We start from the raw sequence: 17028 nt of genomic DNA on the forward strand, positions 1-17028 counted from the left end.
TCTGAAACTTTCTCCTGGCTGTTGCATCCAAATTCTAATAAGCATCTGGACTCTTTTTATAGTGACAGTGCAATATTGTTTTTTATATGAAAGTTAAACTAAATTATGGTTTCACGTTTACCAAATAAATACTTGAATAACATCAGAAGTTACATAACCTACATTGAATTATTTTGCTCTAAATTAAAATAAGGAAGTTTTACTTGAGATCTGTAGGCTTTCTGTTTCCATCTTGAAAAAACCCACACTTCCATTTTCTTTTCATGTCTCAGTGGTAAAGATGAGTAATTTCCAAGGATAGATTGTTTCTTTCACCTCTTCCCCCCTCTCCCTGATATGCACTTCTATGAAGATTATGTTGATTCCAAATAATTTGATTATTCATTAACGTGTTTTGTCTATTTGTTTTATTTCTTGATTTATAATTATTTTATGTTAATCCAAATAAAGCATATTTGCTTAAAAATGCATATCACACAGAACATTATGGTATAAATGACTATACAGGACCTTTATATAACAGGAAGAATACAGTTTGAATAATACTAGATTAAGTCCTGTGCTTTAATTTAACAGCCTTACATATGGAAATAGAGCATTTTGCAACACCAAAGTTATTCATCCTCATTTCAACAATAATGAGCTGGGCAAAGAGCAAACCGCCTGACCCTGTAAGTAATACAAATGTCTTGTCTTTTCTTTTCTTTTCTTTTCTTTTCTTTTCTTTTCTTTTTCTTTTCTTTTCTTTTCTTTTCTTTTCTTTTCTTTTCTTTTCTTTTCTTTTCTTTTCTTTTCTTTTCTTTTCTTTTCTTTTCTTTTCTTTTCTTTTCTTTTCTTTTCTTTTCTTTTCTTTTCTTTTCTTTTCTTTTCTTTTCTTTTCTTTTCTTTTCTTTTCTTTTCTTTTCTTTTCTTTTCTTTTCTTTTCTTTTCTTTTCTTTTCTTTTCTTTTCTTTTCTTTTCTTTTCTTTTTCTTTTCTCTCCTCTCCTCTCCTCTCCTCTCCTCTCCTCTCCTCTCCTCTCCTCTCCTCTCCGAACCTCTCTTCTCCGAACCTCTCCTCTCCTCTCCTCTCCTCTCCTCTCCTCTCCTCTCCTCTCCTCTCCTCTCCTCTCCTCTCCTCTCCTCTCCTCTCCTCTCCGAACCTCTCCTCTCCTCTCCTCTCCTCTCCTCTCCTCTCCTCTCCTCTCCTCTCCTCTCCTCTCCTCTCCTCTCCTCTCCTCTCCTCTCCGAACCTCTCTTCTCCGAACCTCTCCTCTCCTCCTCCTCTCCTCTCCTCTCCTCTCCTCTCCTCTCCTCTCCTCTCCTCTCCTCTCCTCTCCTCTCCTCTCCTCTCCTCTCCTCTCCTCTCCTCTCCTCTCCTCTCCTCTCCTCTCCTCTCCTCTCCTCTCCGAACCTCTCCTCTCCTCTCCGAACCTCTCCTCTCCGAACCTCTCCTCTCCTCTCCTCTCCTCTCCTCTCCTCTCCTCTCCTCTCCTCTCCTCTCCTCTCCTCTCCTCTCCTCTCCTCTCCTCTCCTCTCCTCTCCTCTCCGAACCTCTCCTCTCCTCTCCTCTCCTCTCCGAACCTCTCCTCTCCTCTCCTCTCCTCTCCTCTCCTCTCCTCTCCTCTCCTCTCCTCTCCTCTCCGAACCTCTCCTCTCCTCTCCGAACCTCTCCTCTCCTCTCCTCTCCTCTCCTCTCCTCTCCTCTCCTCTCCTCTCCTCTCCTCTCCTCTCCTCTCCTCTCCTCTCCTCTCCTCTCCTCTCCTCTCCTCTCCTCTCCTCTCCTCTCCTCTCCTCTCCTCTCCTCTCCTCTCCTCTCCTCTCCTCTCCTCTCCTCTCCTTTTCTTTTCTTTTCTTTTCTTTTCTTTTAACAGTGTTTCCATTTAATGGAAAGTATTCATTAAATTAGATTAAATAAAGTATGTCAGCATGTACTTCAGCAATACCTAATAAAGTTAGGATCCACAAATATGTTTTTTGTCATGATCCTTTTACCCTGAACCACTGGACAGATCAGTTTAAGCACTGGGCTACAATAAAGCAGGCAGATATTAGGGACTGCTTGGACAAGAGGTAAGACCTATAGTAACTGCAGTATGCACTGGCCTTCAGTCATAAAATCCTGTTATTTGCTACATATTTAATGAAATATGTATTTGAATCAGGGTATAGACAGATAAATAGGTACATATTTATATCTACATATGTTCAGTATCCTCAGGAACCATGTGGAACACTTTGTAGTATGCTATTGCAATTCTCAAATTTAGTGTTACAGATAGAGTTTCTCAAGCTTATGTAATGCTATATAGAACAACAATTCATGCTTTAAAAATATATTTAAAAAATAAAAAGATTGAAATTTAATTATTGACATTTTCAAAATATTGAACCTCAAGTATCATATTCAGAAATTTTGAGAATATCAAATTAAAACAATTAAAACTATATTTTTAAGAATTTACTTTAACTATTTACTTCTTTTTAAATTGTTCTAATACATGTATAGCCGTCACATTTTTTCCTTCATAGGAAGATCCTGAGATTCCTTTTACTGATGAAGATTATCGCAAAAGAAAATCTCATCCTAACTTTATGGATCACATAAATGCTGAAAAACTTGTTCTCAAACTTGGGAAAACTGTATGTAAAGAACTTCTTTGTACAAATAGGTTGATTTGTCTTTTTACTTAGAGCATTATCATAGTAATGGAACTTAGAAACAATGTCTTTCAAAACTTACGTGTCTATATAATGCAGATCCCAAGGTCCATGATTTTCTTTAGATAGCTAGTAAACCATTCTTAACTCACTAAAAACATAGTTTCATTGTTTGTATTAGAAAGTATTAAAGCTGGGCCCTGTGTGAGGAAAGACTTGAGGATAAAAGAATGTAAAGGGAAGGGTTATTAATATAGCTCTAAAGAAAGCAGCATCTTTAAATATTAGCAAGTTATGTTAGTATTATATCTCCTTTAAATACTTAGAATATGCTTTGGCCACACCTACCACATTCCTGGATAGTTTGTGCACTTGGAGCAGAGTGCTTGTTGACTTTTATTCCACCCTACATTTCACTTCAAAATTGTGGCCATAGAGCTGACTGAGAGTAACTAGAATATACATTTTCACTTTATATATGTTTTAAAATCACTTCCTTCAGCCTTTCTTTCTTTTTTTTTTTTCTGGACCTCATTAGCCTACTTGTCATGACTCGTTGAGGAAATAGCACTAGACATTATATTCTATTCTAACAATAATTTAATAATACAGAATGTCAGTAAAACTTGGTTTACAGCTTGAAAGATCAAGTTGTTCTTGTACTCTGCTAACATGGAGTTAAAAGACTGTGAAATAACTTTCATACTTGTGGTGTCAGAAACACGAATATTGTAAAGAGTGTCCACCAAACCTTGCAATAACTTCTACTGCCAGTAACACCCAGGTTAACTATTGACTCATTTTTTCAGGCTGTTCCAAAGCACTGAGTCACTACATAACAAAGGTATTAACCCAATTAACTTCCATATGTTTTCCAGACTGAATGTCTGTTGCAAAGACAGTAGAACAATATTTCAAACAACTTGCATTTCAAATGGAGCTCTTTTCCTCCGCAAGTCCAGGGGGAGCTTCAGTGGGTATCATTGCCCTGGTTTACTTTCTGTCAGCACTTTGGAGCAGGAACACTCCAAAACATCTGTTCTTTCCAACATTCACTTCCTGTGATGGCTGGAGACTTCTAGATTACTATTCTTACTCATTTCTAAATTCAGTAACATCTGGGGAATGTGCCATCTGTGAAAGAAATGACAGCATTACCACTTCACACAGAATCACAGTATGGTCTGCGTTGGAAGGGATTTCCAAAGGTTATCTAGTCCAACTCCCTCTGCAGTAAGCAGGGTTTCCTCAACTAGATCAAGCAACCCAGAGCCCTGTTGAGCTTCACCTTTAATATCTCCAGGAATGGGGCTCCAACCACCTCCCTGGGCAGTACCCTCATGGTAAAGAACTTCTTAAAGTCCAATCTAAATCTACACTTCTCTAGTTTGAAGCCACTGCCCCTCAACCTATCACTACAGGCTTTTGTAAACAGTCTCTCCCCATCCTTCTTGTAGGCCCCCTTCAGGTACTGGAAGCCTTCTTTTCGCCAGGCTGAAAAAATCCAGCCTGTCTTCATAGCAGAAGTGCTTCAACCCTCTGATCATTTTCATGGCAATCCTCTGGAGCAGCTCCATCGGGTCCATGGCCTTCCCGTGCAAAGAGCTCCTCAGGAGATCCTAGGATTTAGCACCCATATCAGTCATCTAAAGAAATTTTGCACCTAGGAATAGATGGGCTTCTTAGCCTTCATATCTGTTTAGAGTGCAATTTAATGGCGAATAGAATAGAATAGAATAGAATAGAATAGAATAGAATAGAATAGAATAGAATAGAATAGAATAGAATAGAATAGAATAGGATAGAATAGAATAGAACAGAACAGAACAGAACAGAACAGAACCAGGTTGGAAAAGACCTTTGAGAGCATCGAGTCCAACCTATCATCCAACACTATCTAATCATGGCACCAAGTGCCCCATCCAGTCACTTCCTAAACATCTCCAGTGTTGTTGCTTAATGCAAGATTCCATCTCTTTGAGTTAATGTATCTCCCACCTATATTTTGCTTTAAATTCAGTAAGGGTTGAGAGCTAGAAATTTTTGCTTTTTACCACTAGCGATTTTTCACCTTTACCTTTGTGGCAGGGCATTCAGGCTGTGTTGCTGTTTTCACGGAGACACATTCCTGACTCCGGGGTCCTGCCAAATTGAGAATCTTTGGAGCAACATCTGCCTATGACAGACAGAGGAGCTTTTCATCTCGCAGCTCTGTTCTTAGTGACATCACAGTTCCTGAAAGCATTCATTTAGACCTGATTCCCACTTCAAGCAATTTATTAGAATAAAGCAAACTTAAATCCACTAAAGCATACAACTAATTGTAATAGCTAGAATGTGACATCTAGTGGCTTTAATGAATATTACACAGGACTGTGAAGATCTTTACCCGTGACTAAAATGCTGTAGCTAAAGCTTGCCCAACAATGATCTTACTTTTAAAATTAAGTATATTCAAGTCATCTCAGGTAGTACCTTCTCATATATGTGAGTTGTGACACTAAATAAATAATTTTAGAGCACTTGAACAGGTGTCAGAAGTTTGTACTTCGGTGAAACAAAGCACTCAGTGACAAATTCTGTTTTGTCTCCACAAATGGCTACTGCAGAAACTACTGGAAGGTAAATGGAAGAAAATCCTATGTGTTTCATGCTTCTTAATAGAGATGAGAAATAGCACCTCCTGTGTTTTCACAAGAGGCAGATTTTTCCTGCTGTGAGACACAAAATACAGCATGTCTTTTCCTGGGGTAGGCTTGCAGCCTGTCCAGAGGAATCCCAGGAACTGCTGCTCTTAGGGTAAAAACAGCTTCTATCATGATAGTGCCTGAGCAAACTACATGTGGGAGTTCTTATGCTACCATATAATGTCATTCAGTTTTAATGTTTCTCACAGTTGTTAGCAAGCTGCTGCATTCCACTGAGTTGAGATAGTTTTTAGTACAAAGTTTTATTTTGTAAGTAAATAGATAAAAACACGTTCACAGTTACAATACACTGATGTTACAACTTTTCATCCCTTTATAGGATGCTTTGCTTATATAATCAAAGATTGACAAACTATTCTTAGTTCTACATTTCTGAAATATTGTAAGGGTGATAACAAAATTTGCATTTTTTTCACAAAAGTAGATCTCATTTATTTTCTCTGCTGGTAAAAGTAGGTTCTTTTACAGAGTGTTAAATAGATATATAATGTCTAGTGTCTTTACAACATGAGAATTATATGATAATTTTGTTTCACCTGAAAACTTTCATAGTGTCTGGTTCTAATTTTACAAATTTTCATGGAAGTTTTTCTTCTTAAAATAATTTTGTATTTTTTTTTCAGTATGACCAACCCCAACACTGATCCAAGCCATAACATTATACATAAAGAGGCAGCCAGGATAGACCAATTTCTGAAATCATACAACAATAGTCAACACAAAAATACATGGGTTGATTATGATAGGTAGTTAGGAAAAACATGTGGATGGGTCACAGATTATTTTTTTTTATTGTATATCAGAATGAAGGTAAAACAATTATAAAATCATTAATCCTGCATTTCCCACTTCTGTAGCCAGTAAAATGCAGATACAATGCAATTAAAAAAAAAATAGTTTCAATGAATGTTTGGGGGTTTTTCCCTTGGAAATGGAAAGTAGAAACAATATTTACTCTGTTCGCTTAAGTTCCTTTAATGATGATTGAGCAAAAGAGCAAAACTTTTTTGGGAAGGAAATATTAACAATATTACTTAGAAAACTACAGGATATGCAATGACAGTTCTAGCTGCAAATTTTAAGTGATATAATTTGCACACTTTTTGTATTTATTACATAAATACTCAGGTTTCAGGGTAAATCAGTATCCTATTTGCAGTGCCATACATTTATAAAAACTTTCTTGTTGACTTTAATTCACAGAACAAACATAAATTTTCAACTTATGTTGTTGCCTCAGGACATCAATATGGAGCTGGGGAAGGAGTCTTCCACTACTTTTTTAAGGTAGACATCCAACTATTTTTGAAGGTTCATTTGATTTCTGAGGTCCAAACCACTCGAATGTTTTTTAGTAGCCTTGGAATTATAAGCTTTAGTGAAAAAAACAAGTGATTGATTGTTTTGTAATGCTTTAGCTACAAGGGAAATGTTTTTAATTTTTTAAGCTCTATACATTTTTTATGCTTTTCATATTTTTTGAGCAGTATCTCCATATGTACTTCACAGTGAGAACATGGCTGTCATATCAATGAAATCCGGAAAAATGTCTTTCTTCTCAACATTATGTCCTCTTCTTTCCAAGCATTTCTTTGATTTGGAATATAAAATAACATTTGTCAAGATCAAAGAATATTCTTCTACAAAAAATAAAATTTTTGGATTTGGTAGGCTGCCAGTCAGTATTTCCCAAGACTTGATTTCTTTACTGCAATTTCATTAATCATTCAAGAAACTGAACTTTAAATCTTGAATATATAGATATGCTACTTAAAACTAACCTTTTTTTCCCTCGCTTCATTCTCCATTTGCATTTTCAGACAGGTTGGCTTAGTGAGACTCCTGCAATACCTGTTTTTGGAGATGGAAACAATTTTATTCCAACCATTCATGTTGTTGATTTAGCAGCGTAAGTAAAACAGTTTCCACTTGACAGTGACTGATACATAGCTAGATTACAAATCCAAACATATTGGAGAGTACTGAGGCTTTTAAATTGGGGTGATGGTCTTAAGAACAGTGGTTGTCCCCTCTTAGTGGGTCAGATTCTGTTTCATTTGAACTACTTCCGAAATGACATATCTAGCTGTGCTTTTTTATTAAGGAAAATATATATGAAAATGTTGTGCTCTCAGGAGTCCTGCAAGGTTTTTACAAACTCTTGTGCTGATTCTGAAATGCATTTAACAATGAAAGGCCAGTATGCTTCTCTGTCTACTGGCCCTGACTGTACTTGCTATTTCAGGGTGTTACAAAATATAGCAGACCACAGGCCAAAGTCTCACTATATACTTGCAGTAGATGCATCTATGCACACCCTTCAAGAATTGATTAAGGTAAGAGATTTGATTCTTTTTTTCTCCAATGTATTTAAGGTTTTAAAAGCTACACATTTTACAGAAGTAGGAGTTTGTAAATACTCCTAAATTATGTTCTGTAGTAATTGACACAGAAATTTATTTTGAAATCCGCTTCTGTCCTTAGAACAAAACACAGTAATTAGACTTGCTTTTGCAGCACCAACTTTTGCAGTATTTATCATTAATGTATATTTAAATATAAGGAAGCTCCGAGGAATTGCTATAAGCTTGACAGTAGTGTGATTAGATAATCAAAGTCTTGAAGATTATTTTTGCTTCATTTTGTAAGAAAATAACTTGTTTATCCAAACAATTTGAAATTGAATCTACAAACAGTCTTGATGACACTGTTGAACTACACACTGATAGTGAGTCAGCTAATACAAGATCATAGGAGACTTGCTCATGTGGATTGAGCAAGTGTTATGCAAAGATGAAAAAACTCAATGTTTTAGGCTGTGTAAAAGAGTATTTCATGGAACAATGTGTTAGGGAGCTTGCAAGAAGATGCAACCTTTGTTTTGGTTCAGGTAAATATGCAGGGTCTCAGTGAAAAGCTAGTTGTTGAAGAGCCATTCTATGTAAGTGATTTCTATTCCTACAGAAGCAGCAAAGGTCAAAATTACTTTTGCAGCTATCGTCACCCATAGGAAAGAGTGTTATATTATATAAAAATTAACATAAAAGATGGTAAAAATATGAACTCCTTAGAGAAAGGTAGAGGCTATTGAAATTTACATTTTTAGCCATTTAAGAAGGCTATTGCATGCTACTTATTAAGAAAAGTTTGGGAAAGTGAAAATTAAAATTATCATAGTTAAGATGTATGTTGAAGAAAAAAGATGTCAGACTTCCAAATGTTGTGATTATGTCCAGATGAAGGAAATAGAATAGAAAACATCAGGAAGTGTGGCAGGGTAAGAGCAAAAACAGAAGGAAAGACTCAAAATTAGTATCTTTATTTCAAACACTCTAGGAGCAAAAAGTGTGTCACAAACTCTGCAAAGCAAATTGATGACTGTGATATCAAAGGAGCACATAGAGAAGATAGGGCTATAACAGAGATGCTTTGTATTAATGGGCATGGTTAAGAATTTGGAAGGACTGTTGAGTACAGTCCTGGCACTTGAAGACTGGAGAGTAATAAATGTGATGCCAATGCAAAAAGGGGTTCCTGAAATGTTTTGGGAATTATAGGCCAATATGACTACTACTATTGGATGACAACCATGTACATCATTAGACATTAAATAAATTAAAGGCATTAAAGGACACCCAGGTACATATGATGGATTTAGGAAGAGTCAATGTGACTTTTCTAAAGTACTTTCCAATAAATATTTTTTAAAAAATGCAATGTACTTTCAAATACTTTGGAAACCTCCTGAAGTTCTTTAACACGACCAGCAAATGTGGATAAAGGTGAACAAGCTGATATAGTCTACCTAAATTTCCCAAAGACATGTGTACTTCACCAAAAGCTGCTGAGAAGCAGGTAAGCAGCCTATGAAAAGTGTTGGTTATTTTCATGTGTATGTGATTAGAAATGGGAAATGGAAGACAGGAGTAATGGGACAGTTCTTAGAACAGTGTCAGTGGAGAGAGCGTTGCGAGCTGTTTTAGCAGGGATTTGTACCAGCCCCAGGAGAAGACTGGAAAGATACAGAGGTGGGGAAAAAATACCTGGAGAGTTAGTTAAATATACAGCAGCTATTTCTCATTTAGGAAGTCTCTGAAGATGAAAAGATTATCTGAAAGGAGTATCAAATGTGCTTTTCCCATTCTTATTTTCAAGTGGATGTCCACTAATTCTCATTATTTGAAACAGAATGCTGGAATATATATGGATTTCATCTGACAGACTATATGAATTTTTACGATCTTACGGGATTTAGTGGGATTTTGAACGTATTTTAAAGGGCTGTAGGCATAACTAACAATTTCTGAAATGGAAATGGTAATATGAAGAGTTATTGGTGGCACTGATCTGGAAACCCTTCCTGATTGTTAAAGAAAAGTACTTCAAGGACCTGAAGTGCTGAGAAATAAAATCTGTCTCCAAATATTTCTTAAGCAGTAGGAAGTTGTACATAGACTTAGGAGATTTAGAACACTTGTCTATTATTTTGAGTTGCTTACTTCTTGTTTTGATATTGTTTTATTGCAAGACAAAGTGATATATAACAAAGAGGTGCTTAATACTACTATTAATATATTCATGCTTTCTTTGATCTGTTCCAAATCAGTATACTGACTTTCCAGGTATCATGTAACATAAAATTTACAGCATATATTTTATTCACAGAAATCCTGAGCAATTATTTTTAATAATCTGATTTTCTTTTTCTTTTCTTGATAGTGTGTCAGTAAAAATGTTGGACCAGGAAAAATTGAGAATATTCCAAAAGAAAATGCATTTCTGAGCAAAGAGTTAAAAGTTAGTATTTTTTTCCCTTATATTACTTGAAGGAAAGAATGTAAACTATGTATAATATTACAAGATATCCAACTTATTTTTTATTTCACCAGAAAGATTTATCCCCAAAACAGGCCTAAAAATAGATGGTGAGTTTAAATTTAGAAAACAGATAAACTAAAATTTAACCATCACAGAACAGATTTAGAAGATCAGTAAAGCATTGATGTTTGTGCTGCACCAAGCATGGAGCACTCTAACAAAACATACACAAAATCATAAAAATAAACAAAAATAATAGTGAGGTGTTGTTAAGACTGAAAATGGCAGCATGCATGAATTATGGTTTATTAACCTATTTATCTGTAATAAACTCTTCATAGGAGAACTAAAAATTACAGCCATGGTAGTTTTAAAAGGGTACTTGATAAATTTATGAAAGAGGTTATTTCCTGCCATTATATTAAACCTTTGTATTGTACAGAATGATTAATGTTTCATGAAATACAAATGACATTTTGTTGGTTTTTTTTAAAGTTTAAGTTTGGTTTGCTTTGTGCACAAAACCTCTTTCTCTATACTGTAAGTCTTTCTATTCTCAGTCCTCCACTCTTGTCTCTAGTTTAAGGCAGCATTTTCTAATGTGTAGCTTAAATTTGTAAAGAAATGTTTCTTTGCTCCCTCAGCAAATGCATTTGGATATGCTGCTTGTGAACCTGCGAATGGAATCTACGTTTCTGAATGAGACTTTCAACATTAGGTGGGTTGCTCAGGCAGGACTGGTGGAGAACATTGAACAAATCGTCAAGGAATACAAGCAAAGTCGAGGATTACTGGTAATGGTTGGGTCTACACAATTTTCAGAATGTCTCTTTCCTTTTTTCCCCAATAGAAGCGGTTACATAAACCCAAGCTCTACCTCCTTTAGGTCAAAATACATGGAAGAATGATATAAATGCAAAACAAACAAACAAACATAAAACCTGCAAATTAATGGAAGAAATTTAAATAGAAGGAGTAGTAATTAAAAGAATAATCACAGAATCATCAAATGGTTGGAGATAGAAAGGACTTTTGGCGATCATGAAGTCCAATTGCTTGCTGAGGCAGAATAGCCTAGGTTAGGCCACACAAGGGTGCATCCAGGCAACTATAATTATTAGGTTTTCATTCTTTTATGCCTAAAACTGAAACCCTTTAAATGCAAATAAGCTTCTTGATGGAGAAGTTGCTGTTTTGAAACTCGTTTCTGTATGCAGTATATGGGATTCTTGGTATATATTGTCTCAAGAATGACATACATATATCTATTATTTAAGCTTTTTTATAATAGTCAGTGGTTAAACAAGTATTTTGTGTCCTTCATGGTTTTAGTGAACCAGGATATTCAATTGCAATGTAGCTTTCATTTTACTCTGCTGCATAGTACACTGAGCAACTTTGCTGATTCCTACATTGGCTTAATATTTAGAACTTCTGCATTCAAATGTATAGGGAAGGTTATTGAAAGGTGAAAAAAGTGCTTGCTTACATTCAAGTATTGATAAGTATGATAAAGCTGTTCAACATGTCTAAATCTTCTCTCAACTCTGAACAAGAGTTCAGGAGGTATGAAACAAAACACAAGTACTAGCATTCAAGGTTGCTCATTAAAAGTCCCTGAATATTTCTGAAGAAATTATAATACCTGTGTTTGGATTTAAATACTGCATCTGAGTATATGTGCACGTAATTAAAAATATTCAGTACAAAATGGCAAGGAGAGGGCAGGCTAGCTAGGTCTCCATCCCTGTCACTATTCTATTAAATTAGTAATTTGTACTGTCAGATTTCATGAATTAAAATAGGCAGTTAATGATGTAAGATTCTGAGTTTGTTGAATAATATATTTGGTAGTATATACTGAGTTCTTAATTACACTTACCCATCCAGGGGCTAGATAGGTGAGATGTGAAACTGATCATAATTTAAGATTGAGATGGATCTGAAATTTTCGAGATTAATAACCATTGAGATGACAACAGCTCTACCTCAGCTCAGGAAAATAGAGCTATTGCATGTGTGTCATGGAGTGTGTCTGCCTCCTCACTCCAAAATTCACTGCATTCTATTTATGGGGTTGTGTTTTTTGTGTTGCATCATTCAAAAACTAATAGTGCCACTGTAAGCTGATCTGTGACTCTACTAAATAGAAGTGTGCTTATTCTCCAATGGTAAGGTTGCACATTAAACAACTTTGTTATTCAAAGCCAACAGATGATGTAGGGGTTATTCAGTGAGAAATAAATAAATTAATAAAAGTAAAACATATTTTTAATTATAATAATTGTTATTTCCTATAAGTTACAGTAAAAAGATTATTCCATTTGCATTAAAGCATCCATATTGTTTGAATGATGTTATATATTTAATTTTTTTTTCCCAGCCTCTTAAAGTTTATGTTCATGGTCCTCCTGGGATTGGCAAAACTACCATTGCTGAGGAGCTCTGCAAGCACTACAAACTACATCGCATTAAGATAAACGATGTGATTTCTGAAACAATAGCAAATCTGGTGTGTTACTGTTTTCTAATATTGCTATTATTTTCATTTATATGATTTTTACATACTTGACATAATTGAAAAATTAGTTGTAATTCATTCTTTTGGAACAGAAATATCTTTTGACATACCAACCACCTCTGGGGGATGCATTAAACTGTTTTCAGAGACTGATCATTGCTCAGTATTTCACCATCCAATTATTTCACTGTGAAATTAGCAGTTTCATATTTTTAGGTTTTTTTTATATCTGTGTATAAAGGAAAAAAAAGTGACAGAATTTCTGAGCCAATTCATATTTCTGATCTTGTCTTCAGGAGAAAATTGTGGCTCCTAAAGAAACAGACTCTGACCATGTGGAAGACAATGGAGAAAATAATGAAGAGGAGGAGGGCATAGATGTAGAAGCAGCACAGGAGTTATTATCTGCAGTAAAAGAAAGCATGAAGCAGAATGCAGGTAGGAAATATAAAGTACTAAGACTGAATTTTATTAACTAGTTCAACACTGCAAATGTAAAAACTCAAGAATTGTGCCCAGACCTTCTCTATGTACCTCATTTAAAAAATCAAATACAATATTTTACATTATGCACCTTATATAACAGAAGTTGCATATTTTGTAAAAGAAATAGTGCACTGTCTTATGAAATTGTGTGGGGTTTAAAGTTCTTCATACATCATTTAGGCCATTTCTAAAAAGTAAATAGCATTTGCTGAAGCCTCTAAAGAATTTTAAAGTCTGCAGAATACTAGGGGTTGGAAGGGACCTCCAGAGACTGAGTTCAATCCTGCTGCAAAGCAGGACAACTTAGGGCAGGTCACACAAGAATGTGTCCAAGCAGGTTTTGAAGATCTCTAGTAATAATGCATTTTAAAATAGTAACATACTTTCATTATTAGAATGGTTTATAAATGTTTAACAATTGTAAAAGCTGAAGTAAAATAATTTAGGAAACTGGAGTCAATGTTTGTAAAAGGACAAAAAAGCAGGTCAAGACAAACTCTCGCAGGTATTTGTTCAACAATGTAGGTCAAGTTAATAAACCATTTCATTTCTCAATCCATTCATCTGAAAAAGAAACTTGTAAAACCTATCTCACATTTGTTTTTCAAGACTATCTTAAAGTCTTACTGTTAATTGCACATTGAAAAATTTTTTCCTATAATTCTCTTTGCCATTTTTATTACAATCTGATTGCATTATTTAACACCACCAGCCCAAATTTCATGTTTAGTATCACTTAAGTCTTAGTATTTATATCCTTGTGAACAATAACAAAATTTATTTTATAGGTACATATTTGTATTCCACAGATTGTTGACAACATGTAATATACAAGCAGTATATCCAAATACATAAATTTTTTCTGGTCTCTATAGAGATTTCTTTGATAAATTAATCAAAACTTTAGTAAAATAATTCCAGTTATCTCTTTTCCATAAACTAGGTACTTATGAACCTTCTTTGTGTCTTAGGTCGTCTAGATGATCAGTACATTGTTCAATTTATGAAGGATAAGCTCAAATCTATGCCTTGTAGGAATCAGGGGTATGTTTTAGATGGGTTCCCAGAGACCTATGACCAGGCAAAAGATCTTTTTAACTGTAAGTACTGCTGCTTTTCTTGTTATTGCTGCTAATATTGTCATTATTGTTATCATTCTCTGGGCCAAGAAGCGTATTGGCACTGTGCTGACTGCAATGCAGGACACAAAACAAAGTTACTTTCACATGAAGTTTAAAATGTAGGAAGCGTTGTAATGCACCTTATTTAAGCACAAGGTAGTTTTCAGATTATCTTTGCTGGCAAAATGCTAAGTAAAAGCACAAATATGGAGAGTTGTTCATGGAATCATGGAATCACCTGGGTTGGAAGGGACTTCTACAGGTCATCTAGTCCACCTGCAGTGAGCATGGATGTCCTCAACTAGATCAGGTTGCCCAGAGCCTGTTGGTCTAGGGAGGAACCAGCCAGCACACAAACACATGTTCCATGAGCTATATTAGAAGGGGTATATTAGATCAGCTGCAATATATATGACTTCAGAGGAGCTCTATGACACACATTTCAAATTGTGAGCAAGCACTGTTCATTAAGACGAAGACTTACCTTCATACGTAAATTGCATCATGAGGTTTGAAGAAAAATGAAAACCAGTCTTGTTGTCTTGTTTAGCTTAACCATATTAGTCTGGAGGCGTTCAAGGGGAGATTGGACGTGGCACTTGGTGCCATGGTCTAGGCATGGGGTCTGTGTTGATAGGTTGGACTCGATGATCCTCGGGGTCCTTTCCAACCTAAGCGATACTGTGATACTGTGATACTGTGAAACATTTCCACTCACTGTTCCAAGCCCTGTCTCTGGTTTTAGCAGAATAAAGTACTTGGCATGAGAGGCCAGGGTCAGACCAGCACAATGGACACATTTTAAATCTGCATATGCATGTTCATATTTACGCTGCATAGGCAAACAACTGTTAAGAGTCCAAGGTAGAATTCTGTGGTGGCTGGGAGCATGAATTACTTAATGAATTCTCTGAAGTGGTATCCAGGTTAGATTAATTTCCACCAATAGACAAATTTGTGTTTGTACTGGGCACATTTTTAGATAATATTTGTTGCTTCAAATGAAAATGTCAATAATTTCTTGCCTTTGTTGTAGTGGAAAGTGAAAATGAAGAAGAAACTAAAAGCAAAATACCTAAATTTGATAAATTAATCATACCTGGTAAGTTTGATAGATTTCTTTTTTAAATAAAGAGGATATTTGAAATACTGCTGCCACCAACGAGATGTCTAAAATATCACACCATCTGTTTGTATTTCATTTAACATAAAATAAATCTGTAATTTATGTAATGCTGCTGCCCTCTTTTGGTTCAGTTTGTGGGTGTTTTATTATTCTGTTTTTTTTCTGCTTGTGGAAATGTCATCAACTGTTGGCTGATAAGAATAGTGGCTTCCTTTGTTGTGATTACAGCAGCTAGCAATGAAATAAACATGAGCTCCTGAACTTGGCATATTAAAACCCCATAAGTTTATCTGTAGTGTGATATCTTGAAAGATGTTACCAAATTAATTTTAATGTATTAGTTAAGTTGGGAATTAAAAGAGTGATTTTCATCCATGGAGAAATTACTTTATCCTCATGTTTTGCTATTCTTGATTTCTTTGCAAGTTTTTACTACATTCAAGAAATACATATAGCATATTTTGCCTTAGGTAATGTGTTAAATTAGATAGTATAAAAGTTTAATATCTCAAATACTTAGCATTTCAGCAAATGATAATTTACTGGCTTCAGTGGAACTGAAGACAATTCAGAACTTTCTGAAAATTTCCTTAGATCCTATACTTACATGAAGGGGAGAAGGTTTTGATTTAAAAAGTGGTTTGTAACCACTTACGAATTGCTGATTTCTGAAGTAAATAATTTCAGTTATTCCTAAACAAAACCAATTCCAACATCCATTTCAAAAAAGCATATGTGAATGAATTGTGATGAACCAGAGAAGTACACCTTTTTCTCCCATTAAATTACCCCAAGCATGGGATCTGTTTTAAGAAGATACCTTCTCAACTTGGAGAACACTTGTTTTAGAAAACAGAATTATTCATAAAGGATTTTGTTGGTTTGGGAAGGTTTTCTTGGTTTTTTTTGGGGGGGGTTCTTGAGGTTTTTCTAGTAGACAGCAAGCTGGTAAGGGGGCTGTGGCTGTACTTCATTCTGCAAATTTCTCTTTGATGTTAGAAAAATTACTTCCTGATGTTATAGATGACTCCAGGTAAAAGTTTCTGGTCACAATTTTATTGGCACTAAAAGACCATAAAAAGGCAATAAAAAGCAATAAAAGCAGGCAAAGCAACTGGTTGGGCATGCAAAGGTATCAAACTTCACCTCCACAGCAGCTTTACAATAACTTTCTTCATCTTATATAGATACATCATCTACATAAACAAACTTATGCTAAATAGAAAGCAGGCATATGATAATGAGTCTTAGAATACTTAGGCAGATCCCTGCTCATGTGCACTCTGCATGGTAAAGGTCCTCCCAAGGGTCGAAAGATGAAGTAAATGAGTCATCCTCAAAGTTGTCCACTTTCACACATGCTCAGTTGTCCAGGCTTCTTATCTAAAGAAAACAAATCCCCAGTTCTGAATAGAACTGAGTGTTTATCTTAATACAGCTTCTCCTCAGCCTTGGTGTCTCCAATTAGCTAAACACACTGTTTCTGTTTAAGTCTGTAAAATATGCAGCTTCCCCTTTGTCCTCAAAACAGGCTCTTGCAAGCTCCTGACCCCCAGTCCCAGTGCACTCTGAATTCTCTACCTTTAACACAAATCACAGAATCACCAGTA

The 17028-nt window shown here is 35.4% G+C and overlaps 1 protein-coding gene across 1 annotated transcript in view; it reads left to right on the forward strand.

Moving 5' to 3' along the window:
- AK7 (adenylate kinase 7) overlaps positions 1–17028 on the forward strand; it is a 30138-nt gene that overhangs the window by 2439 nt on the left and 10671 nt on the right. The window contains exons 4-14 of the mRNA XM_068148880.1: positions 577–671; positions 2510–2620; positions 6550–6633; positions 7167–7255; positions 7592–7682; positions 10066–10143; positions 10809–10958; positions 12548–12676; positions 12982–13123; positions 14143–14271; positions 15329–15394. Coding sequence (XP_068004981.1) covers positions 577–671; positions 2510–2620; positions 6550–6633; positions 7167–7255; positions 7592–7682; positions 10066–10143; positions 10809–10958; positions 12548–12676; positions 12982–13123; positions 14143–14271; positions 15329–15394 — 1164 coding nt within the window. The remainder of the gene's footprint in view (positions 1–576; positions 672–2509; positions 2621–6549; positions 6634–7166; positions 7256–7591; positions 7683–10065; positions 10144–10808; positions 10959–12547; positions 12677–12981; positions 13124–14142; positions 14272–15328; positions 15395–17028) is intronic.

Source organism: Melanerpes formicivorus, unplaced genomic scaffold, assembly GCF_026170545.1.
Source record: "Melanerpes formicivorus ecotype bairdi unplaced genomic scaffold, bMelFor1.0.p_v2 SCAF_17, whole genome shotgun sequence".
Classification (NCBI taxonomy): Eukaryota; Metazoa; Chordata; class Aves; order Piciformes; family Picidae; genus Melanerpes; species Melanerpes formicivorus.